The sequence below is a fragment of the Stylophora pistillata genome, chromosome 12 (assembly GCF_964205215.1).
Source record: "Stylophora pistillata chromosome 12, jaStyPist1.2, whole genome shotgun sequence".
Classification (NCBI taxonomy): domain Eukaryota; kingdom Metazoa; phylum Cnidaria; class Anthozoa; order Scleractinia; family Pocilloporidae; genus Stylophora; species Stylophora pistillata.
In genome coordinates, this window is record NC_142530.1 from 3336638 (window position 1) to 3350881 (window position 14244).

The window sequence follows — 14244 nt, forward strand, 5'->3', positions numbered from 1 at the left end:
AATGGGCGAAAAGGACTTGTTGTGGGCGTAGAAAAGCTTGGTTGATGTCGTTTGTGAGGCGTTTAATATTGTCATCAGTAAAAGGCTTGTCAACTAATAGCTGGTTAGACAAGTCAGATGGTGTTTTTCCCATGCCGCAAATGCGTCTGCACTCTGCCCACCATATTTCAGTTGTAGTTAAAAAGTCGTTTGTTGCCACTGTGATAGGCTGTTTGTCGCTGCGAAATAAGAGACTTAAGCCTGAGAGAGATCCATGGGGCATCGCTTTGGTGGATTTTGACCCGATTGGTTGGTAAAATAGAATCTAAACCAATTTGGATCGGTTCACTAAGATAGGGATATTTATCTTGAACACTGTCCATGGTGTCAATTAAGGACCAATCAAGACCAGTTATATATCACCCAAAGGCCATTTTAGACTCAGAGTTAGAGACCCTAGTACTGATTACTCTTTTTGAAGGGACATTGGCCTTCACACGGGCCTCAGGACGAAGACCAACGGTGCAGTGCTCGGATAAGCCAAAGGGTGGAAGATCAGCAGGTGGATTGTAGTAAACACTTAAATTGGTCATAATTTTGTCCAATATAAGATTGCCCCTGATTGGAATTTTGACCACTTGGGAGAGATGGAACTGATTTGTTAACGATGACACATCAGCTCTATTGAAGTCACCGGCTAAAATTATACCTGCATTAGGAGCACTGCTCTCAATCTTTGATAGGGAATCATGTGTCCGGACGCGCCACATCGCGTGCAAGCGATGTGGCGCGTCCGGTTTAAACTTTAGATATCTAAACCCCTATATCAAATTAAAGCTTATAGGACTGGCTATCAGACTGTACCAAAATTTTTGAAAAAAAGGTGAATTGTCGAATTTTTCACGACTTCTAAATGCGAGCGCCCGAATCACCTTTTGAACGTTACATGTCAAAGCGAATTTTGTTTTTCGCTTATTTAATGTGTTCCTCCGTTTCCGGGGCCAAAGCGCTAAAAAAAGGTGTCTGCGATTTGCCACATTCAATTTCAGTGAAAAGTTACGGAACATTTTTGAAATAGGATTAAAAAAATGTGGAGTGATCGTACAATAAAAAGTATTTAGAAATAAAAAATTCGGAGACAGGTTTTTTTTGTTTATATGTAAAACTAGCTACCGTCAAAATTTGAGAGCAATTGAACAAATTCCCTTTGATTTGTAGCTCTTAAAAGGTGATTCGGGCGCTAGCATTTAGAAGTCGTGAAAAATTCGACAATTAATTTTTTTTTTTTCAAAACTTTTGGTATAGTCTGATAGCCAGTCCTATAAGCTTTAATTTGATATAGGGGTTTAGATATCTAACATGAGTTTAAACCGGACGCGCTACATCGCTTGCACGCGAGACACCCCTGAAGGTGCACGATAACCTGAAGTACTGAGGTGAACCAATCATTTCCTGCTATTTTCCCAAACATGTGGGTCCGCGTGCAAAAAAGCATGAGTCTGTTTCGGTCTCTTAGTCAGCGGAGACGAGCAAATAAGATGCCGAGCCAGAAACGACCACTCAACTGCCTGGCATCGAGAGCTTGCTACCGACCAAAAGCCTAGTACCAACAAAGAACCTAGTACCAAGAGCTTGGCCAATACGTGGTGAGCGATTGTATTTTCGACCCAAATGTTTGATTACTTCGACAAGTCCATTCACCCCTTACCCCCAAAGAGAATTCATATCGATTTGCGATATTCAGTTGTAATTTTAAATTGGGATCCCCAGGTTGCTCAGAGAAAACTCCCAAAGAAAACGTCGGGCAACACGATAGCAAAGTCGTGTGCAAAAGCGAAAGATAAACATCTGGTCTCCGACGTTAGACCTCAGTTTTTAATCCACACTAGTTTATCTTCCTATGAGAGCTTAAAAAAGTTATTAGGTCGTATCTCAACTGAGCACACAGACCAACTTTACTATGCTGGCTTAGTGCATTATACACGGCAAGTTACTCTTGTTTTTGTTTCAATACAAGAAATTATCATACGCAAAACAATCTTGGATTAACCTAGTCCCTTTATGTTCCTCCTGTTAGAGTCTGGGAACTATTCTGTGAAGTGATGTCAGCAAATAGTCACTCGGTCGTAAGGGAGTCACGCTAAGAGTAAAATATTGCGTGATTTTGTGTCAGTCACGATAAGACTAAACACGAACTGTCACGGTAACAATAAACCTTTCCTTTAAAATATTCAATCAACTTTGAAATTCTCCTTCAGATATCACGTAGAAAGGGAAACGAGTAATGTAATAAAATTATGAATTCCTATTTGTACTCACAAGAACAATAACAAAAACGGCATGTTAAGTTTTTGAGTAACAAATTACTCTCAACAGACGAAACAATTACTAAAACCCAAAGATTGTCGACCAAACGATCACACAAAGCAACAGTCCGATGGACTTGGTGACCGCGCCTAGCTGACCCACTGGGGGACTGGCTGAAGCAGCCCTTACTTCTTTAAGCATCTTCTTCACAATATCCATGGAACCGTTATTCGGGCGAGGTTCAATTCCTAAGAGATCACACATCAGGGGATAGAGATCCAGGATAGAAAAGGGCTCTATTTCGTAGCCCACTTTGAAGGCGGGTCCCTGCGCGTACAGAATGGAGTATGTCTTGGATTTTTGCGGTGGCCATCCGTGATTTCCTCTTACCCAATCACCGTGGCGGGCTGTAGCATTCGATTTGTCCAAAACCCAGCCAACATCCGGTTGTACATAAATGGGCGGAATCCGTTTGTTGTGCTTCCAGTGATACTCCTCGGGAATATCGTCCTTTTTGTACACTTTCAGATGGGGATCGTTGCCTTTCGTCAAATTAGTGTAAATCTCCTCTAATTTTCCTTCGTTTGGCCATATGTGACCTATTGTTCCACTCTCGATAAGCCAATAAGTCGACGGATCGATGTACTTGTCCAAGAGGATCACCCGCTCTGATGAAGTATTCACCATGTTATGATCACTGACGAAAATCAAGTTCACCTTGTCGATGAGAGATTCTTCCTTGAGCTTATCCAAGAGATGTCCAACAGCACCTTTGTCAACCTCTTCAATGGAGTCCTTGTACGCCTTGGAAAGCGCTCCGTCCGTATGACCCTTCCAATCGGGTGCATCGATGTACAGCGCCACAAAACGCGGTGGGTCCTCCGATTTTAACCAGCCGATGACACGGTCAACTCGGCGCGAATATTTCTCCGTTTCGTTGAAGAAATCTGGGTAGCAGTGTTCGTATGGAGGGAATTTCGTTCGGGATTTGTTTCGTAAGCTTAGTAGTTCTTTTCCAGTCAAAGCAGAGCAATTCAGTTTACAAATTGGCTTTCTGTAGAAGCTCGGCATTTCTTTATAACCGCCAAATCCAGGCCAAAAGTAGACTCCACTTCGACCCTTGTTTACCTTCGATCGCTGCAGGGTCAGCCATATTGGTTCCGCCTCGGTGTAGAATTTCGGATCGAAATTGCTGCAGTCGTACTCATAGATAAACTGTTCTTTAAACACTGGATCCCAAAAGGTGTTAGAAACGATTCCGTGGCTTTCAGGGTACAAACCAGTGAAAAAAGATTGATGCGTTGGCCAAGTTTTCCCGGGAACGACTGTTTTGATGTACTTGGCTTTCACTCCACTTTTTGCAACTCTGTCGAGGTTTGAAGTGTTGGCGAATGCTCCGCTGATCAAGTTCCACGGCATTCCATCCATGGAAACTAGAACCACCGTCTGAGGCTCTTTTGCGTTATTTGCGTGGAGAAGCAGCATCACAAAAAATACGGCAAAAGGCCAGAACGAAGCCATTTATGTTTGTTTTCGTAACTGTTGTTTCTGCACTCAAGCAACAGACCCAGGTAGGTGCTGATTCTTTCGGCAGATTACGGCTTTTAAGAATCGTTGACATCCGTCTTCTTACCATCAAATACAAAATACTGATTGGATTTTGGCTTCCTAGGGTGACAGGTCATTTGATTGTTGTACTTTCTATTTAAATTAGTAGATGTTTCAATCTCACGGCTTTGCCTTATTTTAAATTACGATCATCGCTGTCAAAAATTACAACAACAACTAAAAAAAATATATAAAAACGGGGTAATGTCATGTGCTGAGCTGAATTGCTTTGTCACGCTACAAGACAGCGAAGACACTGATCAATTTTCAAAAAATGTAACACTGTATCATTTATTTTCTTGCACTTCGCGGAAAAAAAAACGCTAATCTGGTATCGCCGTGTTTCCATAACCGGACAAGTGCAAAAACAGCGTGCTTTGAGGAAACGTGCTATAAATTTGAAACAAAAGGCGTGATGTTGAAAAACAGAGCTTGCATTCAAATCAATTGTGAATTGACAAATTGACGAAAAGCGGCCTCTAACAGCATGGGATATACAAATAAATTTCTATAGTTTAGTGGAGAACAAAAACAAATAAGAAAAGAAGTACTTTCTGTAAGTTCACATTCTAATCCATTGAAAATAGTTTGAAAGGAAAAAATAACGGTAAAAAAAAAAAAAAAAGAGAAAAGGTCCAGTCCTCGTTTAGGAATCGATCTCGTGACTTTTGCCAACCCTAGCAACAGTTCCGCACAACATATGAAGAAGTAAGAAAATGATAACAGCTTGAGATACACAGCACAGATCCATTACTTGACGAGTGATTAGAAGCAACTTAAAAAGGAAATTGGCAGTTAAATTTTCTTTTAAGAACGCAATTGGTAAAACAAGCTTAAGAAGTCTTGAGCGGCATTCAAAGTCATGTCTTGAGCTTTTAATACCGCATTGTCTCTCCTGGTCCTAGATGACCACTGGTGAACCCCGTGTTGAAAACAAAGAGGTTTGCAATAATCCTTTTTACAGTTGTGGGCTTGGTGCCAAGCCTTTGAACAGGAGTGGGGTTAAGGGTGACCTTGTTATGATAGAGATGTTGCTACTTTTCAAATGCAAATTTCTTTGATATCATGCTAACTAGATACAGGTCTCTATCACAACAGGGTCACCCTTAGCCTCACTCCTGTTCAAAGGCTTGGCCACCAAGCCCACAACTGTAAAAAGGGCTATTGCAAGTCATCGATAGTTTATAAAGGAAATGAAACAACGAGAGACAAAGGAAATAAATTCTCTGTCTGAACACTGAATAGAAACAAAGTAAACAAGAGGAGAGAGAAGAGGAATATTCACAAAGACAATTGTGGGCAATCAATTTTCCGCGAGGAAGTAAAATAAGGCGATGAGTTGCTAACAATCGACAACGACAACAACAAACGCACTGTTATTAACATTATCAACAATTTGCAATATCAGCGTCAGAAAAAGCTGATACCGAAGGATTTGATGACTACCTTGAAATAACTATGATGATTTCACTCTTTTTAGCCAGATCAAAAATTATATTTGTGACTCGAGAAAACCACCAAAAAATGTTCTCCACAACTAAACAAAGGAAAAGCCTTCGTACACCCGAAAGAGCGCCCGTTTTACATTGAATAAGTTAGCGGCTACTGCCTCCCATACGAGTGTGTTGTAATTCCGAGAATAAGCGCCGGTTTAGTGGGCCAAAATTTCAATTAGGCTTCCTCTCGAATAAACGCCCCCTCCTCTCCTTCGGTTTTTTACAGACCAGTGATGAAGTTCAGTCGCCGATATCAATATTGCAATAGGAGATTTGAATATTTTGCACCTTACTCTCTTGAAGTTTGTGAACATATTACCACTGTGATCCTACGAAAAAGTTTTCCATTAAAGAATAGTTTCAAGACGAAGGGCTTGCTATACTTAAAACGTCATTACATATAATCTTCTATTTTCAGCACTTCTTTTTGTTCTTGTTTAACAATAAACCATCGCTATAACACGAAAGCATCCCAAAAACCCGTACAAAAAACTTCTACATGAGATTTTCTTACTTCAGTCGTCATCTCTGCTTCAAAATAAAGGAGTGAGACATGATGATCCGATGAAAGAATAATGAAATCCGATGAAAGAATAACTTTTATCGTAAACTAGAAATCTCTTCAGAGACAACTTTTAAAAAGATGCTTACGCAAGGCTCAGATTAACGTGGGTGTCGCCGATGACGTCAACTATCTACAACGGGTGTCTAAACAGGAATATCGTGATTTTAGTCCTTTTGTGTCTGTGTGCCCTGGGTATGATTTTGCTTTGGTCTATTTTATTTTGATCTATTTTGTGACAAGGCTGTGGCTCCTCTTAGAAATACCCCAGGTCTTCCGTCATTTCGTTGAATAACAATAATCTTTATTCCCTTTATAACATAGCGAACATAGTACGCATCGCCTGATTGATCAATATCATGCTTTATACATACACATTGCTCATTGTGCCTGTGTGCGTACATGCGTATGTATGTACGTGCGTGTGTACACACGTACGCACGCACATACATCAGTCTCCCCAATTAGTAGAGCAACTTGGCGCTCAGCTATAAACGACTTGAGATTTAAATAATGTAATCTATTTATCTATATGCACGTACGCACGTGCGCACATACGCACGCAAGTACGTGCGCACATACGCACATATTACGAATAATGTGCATGATCTATGTATGTGTAGGTATGTATAAAGCATGATATTGACCAATCAGGCGATGCATACTATGTTCGCTAAATTTGCGAAGTGAGCAAGACAATGATGGAACAGAGGAACGTTGGATTGACCGATCGGCGGAATGGCGGAATGAGTAAATTAATATCAATGTCTCAAAAACTGGAATTGCAGTAAAATAAAAAAAAAAAACGTTCCAAATAACAGGCGAAATTAAAAGACGCGTAGGTAATCATTGTTGGAGCCAAGAGATAGGGGAACCATGAGGCTTTCGAGCTATCTCTACCATTGTTATCATTATCATTGTAAATAATATTATGTGAGGCAAATATTCTGCAACACTACCTCATTATGGTTTTTTTCAGTCGATGTCGTCAAAGAATCCATGGAGAAGTTCTGAATATTTTCGAAAACGTTCCGACTACATTTATTAGTGGGTAACCTGTGGAGTTGACGCAGACACACCTTCGGCGCTCTGCCTCCTGCAACCGAATGTTTCGGCTTACTATCATTCGTATGGACTTTTCAAGTTCTTACGTTCATTCAAACTTATTTTAGCCACTCGTTTATGAAAAAAAAAGTTTCAGGTAGGGTTGTGATAGCACAGTCTAATTTTTCTGGCAAGCATAGAAAAAAAACACTCGGCAGATTTAAGCTGGAGTGAAATCAGCGTTTTCGATCCGTGCGCGTGAGGATCACGGCGAAAACGCAGAGTCGGTAGGTACCATCGAACAAGACACTTTGTTATGAAGAATAAATGAATTTGAGCATCGTGCGCGAGTAAGGTGACTCGCCAGTGAGGAGATCGATGTCGCGCTTTTCCACCCCAAGACGCAGCGAGCTGGCTATGTTGGTTGTAACATTAAAAAAATTCATAACTCCATTAGACATGTCTAAATTTTTGGCAAATAATGACCATTGGATCCTGTAACTGTGTACCTAAGGCCCGGTTCAAACGTCGAATTTCACATGTACCGAAGTTAAATGCATGTGAAGTGCGACGTTTGAATCAATTAAATTCGACTTTCGCCGTATCTGCGACTGAAACAGTCGAAGATTCCACTTAGGTTCGACTTTTGATTCAAACGTCGCATCTCACATGTGCCGAAGTTAATGCACGAATTATAGGAAATTATTATGACTCATTTATTACCCACAACTCGCCAGGAATTCTGTGAATGCCATGCGCGAAAAAGCCAAAACAGCACAAAAAATGGTGGGAGACGAAGGAATTTGTAGTTCTTGCTTTGCAAAGACAAAATATAGTTGTTTGACATGCGTTAATTACTTTTGTAGGAGGTGTTCGGTTATTGAAAACAAAGAGGGCACTCCTGGTGGAAAGAAGGAAAATCTGTGGTATATTGTGGGTCGTGTTTTACTGAAATGATGGAACATACATACATACATATATAGGTTAATTGACCATTCCCCATAGGGGCTTTTCAGGGTCAACACCCACCCATCCCACCCAGGGGAGGACATCCACCACACAGTAATCTCGTGCGTGGGGAATTAACGTCTCCTACCCCTAACCCTGCAGGAGACGGGGCCTACGGTTTATTCGTCCTTATCCGAGAAGACTAGAATATCTATCCATTTCTTGATTATAGAAAGGTAGCAAATTCTCCTCACTTATTTTAAGACCATGGGTATTGGTCCGACCGGGCCTCGAACCCTCGATCTCCGCACAACACAATCCGGCGCTAACCAACGTGGATCAAGTCAAAGTATCCTGACGAAAAGCCAAGATGACGAAGCAAAAACAAACAGCAAAACAAGAGCATCAGTAAAGCAATTAAGCAAACGCTCAATAGACGTCTTCATCTAGCAAATAAGTAGTGCGCCTGGGAATATTGACAGCGAACAGAGTTAAATTCGACGTTTGAATCAAATGCCGTATTTAACTATTTAACGTATATGAGAATGATCCTTCGCAGTTCGGCACATGCGAAGTTCGACGTTTTGAACTGGGCCTTAACTCGATGCCCTAAGATTTGTCACTGTTTATTTTTCTGTACTGGATTAGCTACGCATTTCTCTCTATTTCTCAAAGAGATTCATTTTCCGTAGGTCTGTACAGTCACAAGTCACAAAGCAAGTCAAAATGTGGTAAGAATATCAGTGACACAGTCGATAGAAAACTGCTCTAAATACAATTACTTCGCGATATTTAGTTTATTGTGGAGAAATAAAAAATTTCGAGAGGCTTTCAGACGTTCGTGATTTCTTGTTATGTTAGGCGAATAAAAGAGTTCAGACATATGTCAAGGGCTATTGATGTTGTTGTTGTTGTCTTTTTTTAACCATTAATAATTTATCCATTGTTCTATTCTCGAAAAAATTCTGGATGTCCACGGTGCATTTAGCCGAAACCCAAGTCCAAGATGAGGAAAACGGATGCAATTCATGTTCTTCTGCGGGTAACTTGTCTCGTTCTCGTCTCCAGACCCCACCTCGTCGAGACAAAAAGAGCCTTCCAACCAAAAGAAACGGTAATTTTGGTTTCTATGGATGGCTTGGGTTGGCAGTTTATCAGCGGTCAATTTGCAGACACTCCTCATCTCGACGAGGTCGGCCGGGAGGGCGTGCGAGCAAAACATCTCTTCAATGTGGTTCCGACCAAAACCTGGCCAAACCACCACTCTTACCTCACAGGACTTTACCCAGAGAGCCACGGGATTGTCTCAAATAAGTTCTGGGATCCTGTTTATCAAGAAAAATTCATTTATGACTATGACTGTTCAGACCACGACCCGAAGTTCTACAACGCTTCTGAACCAATCTGGTTAACGCTACAAAAGCAAGGTGGAAGTAGCGGGGTTTATTTCTGGCCAGGGAGCCGTGGTTATCACGAAAAACCCATTTTCTACGAGAAGCCTTTTTGTAAAGTCGATTGCAACACGATTGACCCAAAAGAACTTCCGAAATACCGTAACAGAACGTATCCATCGTGGCTGGGTTATAAATACATTCATTGTGTCTTCAATTACACGGAACCTTCCCAGAGCAGAATAGATAAAATTATCAACTGGCTCAAATCGGACGAACCACCGCAGTTTGTAGCCCTGTACATCGATCACCCGGACTGGGAGGGGCACGAATATGGAAGCCATTCCAATGAATACAAACAAGCTATTGAAAAAGTCGATCGCGATGTTGTAGGTTATTTCGTTGATCGATTGCGTGACGAAGAGCTCATAGAAACAGTCAACTTGATCTTCGTCAGTGACCACGGCTTCAACAACATTTCTTCGGAGCGACTCATTATTCTCGACGATTACATCGATCGGTCCGCGTACATGTTGACGGAATCTGGGGCACTCGGACACATTTGGCCGAAAGATGGTAAACTGGACGAAATTTACGACAACCTCACCAAAGCCAAAAACCCGCACATGACGGTTTACAAAAAGGAAGACATCCCAGAGGAGTACCACTGGAAACACAATCGCCGCATCCCTCCCATATTTATCAACCCCGAAGTGAGTTGGGATATCGAGCAGTCCCGCGGGAACACTAGCGTGTCCTGGGTTTACGGGACACACGCCTGGCCGCCAAACGAGAGTCGCAGCTATCCAATTTTCTTCGCCCGTGGTCCCGCATTTAAAAAGGATTTCGAAATTGCGCCCTTCAAGATACTCGATCTCTACCCTCTGATGTGTCACCTCCTTGGAATTGTACCTCAACCAAACAATGGCTCACTGAAAAATGTGATGCCTCTTCTTCTGCAAGACCCTACCGACCCACCAACCACAGGTCTACCCCTAATCACTAGTCAAGCGGAAGTGACCATGCAGCGACTTCCGGTTTTAATGGCTGCATCTACTTGCTTGCTAATTCTTATCTTGGGAACTTTCCAGTAAGCTTAATTTTTTCCCAGAAAATTCAAGAAAGGTCCTACTTAGTAAGGGGGGCATAAACTTTTTTTTAGGAAACACATAAACATACACTCTCCATTAAATAGAGTTGTATTAGTTTCTGTTTTAATTGCTGTAGGTTTTCAAACAAAGGTATGCAAACTGTGTAAGGTATTCACTAATTCTGAGTGACAGTCTAGAAGAAAAACAGTAACTTTTACCAGGGCCTTCAATAAACTTTTCATGAACACCCCCTTTCTCTAATGTCAGAATGCCACTCTAGCTGAGAATAACACTAGATACATGTCCTAAAGGGTAAAATTATCACTCGCAAACTAAACACATTTGCATTCTCTACCACTTCAGCATTGGGTTATCTTTGTATCTCTCATAATCTTCTTTCTTGAAAAAAGATATTTCCGTTTCATGTCCTGTTAGGAAATCAAATGATTTTATGGTTGTGAACAAGGTGAAATTAACTGCAGTATGTCATTTTTCCCCTTCTCCTACAGTTACATTTAACAGTTTTAACTTTTTGATGAATAGACCCAGTAAATTCATTGTGTCTTTAAATTTGACAACAAATGAACAGAAAACCAATATGTTAAGTGACAGTTAAATTTCAATATAAACTATACCATCATCAGACTGAAAATACATACAAAATTAGGAGCTTAAATAGTTACAAAAGGTATACTCAAGAGAACAGGCAAAGTTCTCTGCTGGCACGTTATTGGTTTATCACCTGTTGACCTCTACAAGTGACCAGAATCCAATTTCTCCTTACAATATCGCTTCTAGATCACACATTAAGGTCACCAGAATAAAGGAAATGATCATCAACTGAAGGAGATCGTTATTGTTAAACAAATTCTCCTTGTCAGCACCTAAGAAAATGTATAGAGAACAGTATGGAGAATATGTATTCTGATGTTTGGTTATAAAAGGTCAACCCTGAGAACTAAACCACTGCAGCAGTTTCACCAATGTTTTACTGGGGAGGGGTCTGGGGAGATTTGCCAGGGCATTGCCAAGTACTTTCACTTAATTTGTCACTCAACATTACTGATGCTTTGGAAACCAGGATAAGTAAACATATAGTGTGGGAAACATACCAATTCCATTCTCTGAAAGACTGCAATCGTGTCTTAGCATAAGCATCTCATCATTCTCTGTGTTGATCACTGGATCACTTGTCTAGAAAATGAATTTGTGTGACTCTCATTAACCCTTCAACTACCAAGATCTGATTGTTAATTCTTCCCTCTAGCTGCTACACATTTCCTTGCAAATTGGTTATGAGAATTTGGTGTTAGATCAGGATAACAACTTCTACCTAATAATTCTGGGTACTCTCATGACCTTTTTGCTGGATAATAAATGGATAGAATAGAGCTATCCATTGAGCTAACCGCCTCCCGGTTAGCTCAATGGATAGAGCGCTGGACTGTTGTGTGGGAGGTCAAGGGTTCGAGCCCCAGCCAGACCAACACTCAGGGTCTTAAAATAATTGAGAAGAATTTGCTACCTTTCTATAACATCAAGAACTGGTTAGATATTCTAGTCTTCTCAGATAGGGACGAATAAATGGAGGTCCCGTCTCCTGCAGGGTTGGGGTAGGAGACGTTAATTTCCCACACACGAGATTACTGTGTGATGGATGTCCTCCCCTGGGGTGGGATGGGTGGGAGGGTGGACTAGCATGAATGGTTCCTATGTTCCTTTCTAGTCCTTCCCCACAGCAAAACTTAATGCAGTGAAAATGGACTAAATTAAATTAAATGAGCCATGCGGATTGTTTTTCCATTTGTTCCATATAGCGACGCATTAAATCAAGCTAACTTGGAGACGCTCTCCCAACCCAGGCAGTCTATCACAACTAAGCTTTTTGATTCCATCACTTGTAACTCAGACCATATACTGTATAAGCTCTTGCCTCCTCATAACAACTATGAACTCAATCTGAGACGAAAGAAGAAATTTAATGTTCCTCTGGCTAAGACGAAGAGACTCATGAACACATTTATATATAGTAATTGTAGTTAACTTGTGTACATTTTTCTTATATTTTTCTCATACTTTTATTAGATTTTACTATTGTAACAATTAATCTAATTCAGCTTATGGCTGCGATTTTAATCAGAATAAACTATCTATCTATCTAGTATAGGGAGAGGTAACTTGTTTGTTAAAAGGGGTTAACTACCTTATCTTTGCTCTCTAGTTACCCACATTAAGGTCAGTCTAACAGAGACACACATCACTATGCAAAACTTGACCCACCTTAGCACCATGGGCCTTATGCTGAATTTTCATAGTGTCTGTTAAAGTTGTTGAAAGAAGATTAAAAAAAAACTTGGTATAAGAAAATGTATATTTTCAATATTAGGTCTACTGAAATAACAGTCAAAATAATCATTGAAACAATTGGAAATTTCCCCCAACCTTTGCATTAAATGAGCTGACATAACACAAAAAATAAAATTACGATGAGAACATCAAGGAAAGGGGTTTCATTAACGTTTTCAGCAGGAGGGCAACTGGTTTTCACAGGCGGGCAAAACTTTTTGAACTGAACTTCTCTATATGATAAACTTTCCTCCAGATTGTCAGACCAGGAGGGCAAAACCATCCTCAAGAACTGGTAAATTTGCCTGGTGCCCAGGCCCTTAATGAAACCCCAACAACGAAGTGGCAAAGATCCATGAAAAATTTTAGTGCAATGGAGGTGTAGGGGTGAATTTTCAGTGAATTAGATCACTATTTGGTCCCTTGTTCTGAACTTAATTGTGATCAGGTCGTACACAATTGACCCTTAAGAATAAAATAAAAGTGACTGTGTTAATGGTTTTCTGAATGTCATGTTAAATGAGAACTTTTTATTTAAGGGTCATGCAATGTTATTTTATTCAGTGGAATCAATTACTTGTAGTATTACGAGAAGAATTATTGCAGCAACAGACCATATGCAAAGGTCCTGAATGGAAGGGGCACATCAGGTCTTTTCTTTATCTCTGTTAAAATGAGCACAAATTCTAATTACTAAATGGAATTCACAGAACATAAAGCAAAGGGTAGAAAACAAAAAGGAATTTCACTCCCAGGTTATGCCCTTAGACTCCTTCATGTATCATGACAATTTCATGGGCATAAATCCTCCTTGAGAGCAGAATTTCCACTTTGCAAAGTTATGCTTAAATATTTTTGGAGCAAGATTTCAGTTCAAATTGGGCAAACTTAAGCTGTTCTTCCGGTTCACTGACTCTTAGTTGTACGTGTCTGAATTAAGTAGCGAAAAAGAGAAAACAAAAACAAAACAATCAAATTAGCCTTATCAATTGTTTAGGGCGTGAAGGCATTTCCCTTAGCTTCGCAAAACTCTCGCAAACCTTCTATCGTTTAGGAAGATACTTGCTCTTGTCTCTGCAAAAGCCATTACTTGACCACATTTTCACACCAAGCAGTAAAGTAGCATCGTCATCATCGAAATTTTCAGCCTAGAGTATATGTTCCGAGACGAAAACCCCTCGTGTGTACCGGACCTATAAGGCATTTTTGAAGATAAAGACTTACGGGAAACGACAAAGTCCATGAAATCTTCAGCTGTTTGTTCCAATGACACATCTTTAAACACGACATATTTGATACTCCTGTATTCAAAGGACCTTATCAGACGCACTGTAACAGTCGCTCCACAAGATTCAGCTCGTGCCTCTTCATACATCGTTCCAAATTAATAAGAAATATTTTCCGAAATATTGAGCAGCTGTCAAGAGTCCGCCATGTTGTGTGACTGTGCGACCGCTCATTTACAACGGCTG

At 40.5% G+C, this 14244-nt stretch overlaps 3 protein-coding genes across 4 annotated transcripts; 1 reads left to right on the plus strand and 2 right to left on the minus strand.

Moving 5' to 3' along the window:
- Window positions 1-1836: 1836 nt before the first annotated feature.
- Window positions 1837-4866, minus strand: LOC111323526 (ectonucleotide pyrophosphatase/phosphodiesterase family member 5). The gene has a single exon (XM_022926904.2). It carries the CDS (start codon window positions 3805-3807, stop codon window positions 2368-2370), a length of 1440 nt encoding a protein of 479 aa, XP_022782639.2. The 5' UTR covers window positions 3808-4866; the 3' UTR covers window positions 1837-2367.
- A 4037-nt stretch (window positions 4867-8903) lies between these two features.
- Window positions 8904-10898, plus strand: LOC111323439 (ectonucleotide pyrophosphatase/phosphodiesterase family member 5-like). The gene has a single exon (XM_022926784.2). It carries the CDS (start codon window positions 8951-8953, stop codon window positions 10427-10429), a length of 1479 nt encoding a protein of 492 aa, XP_022782519.2. The 5' UTR covers window positions 8904-8950; the 3' UTR covers window positions 10430-10898.
- On the minus strand, window positions 10528-14240 carry LOC111323441 (UPF0538 protein C2orf76 homolog). 2 transcript variants are annotated; one of them, XM_022926786.2, is made up of 5 exons: window positions 13997-14237; window positions 13387-13437; window positions 12707-12744; window positions 11539-11620; window positions 10528-10854 (listed from the first exon to the last, which is right to left on the minus strand). In XM_022926786.2, the coding sequence occupies exons 1-5, from the start codon at window positions 14145-14147 to the stop codon at window positions 10778-10780; spliced, it is 399 nt and encodes a 132-aa protein (XP_022782521.2). In that variant the 5' UTR covers window positions 14148-14237; the 3' UTR covers window positions 10528-10777. The 2 variants fall into 2 exon arrangements, with proteins under 2 accessions (XP_022782521.2, XP_022782522.2); XM_022926787.2 differs by lacking the exon at window positions 13387-13437 and having other exon boundaries at window positions 13997-14240.
- Between the last annotated feature and the right edge of the window lie 4 nt (window positions 14241-14244).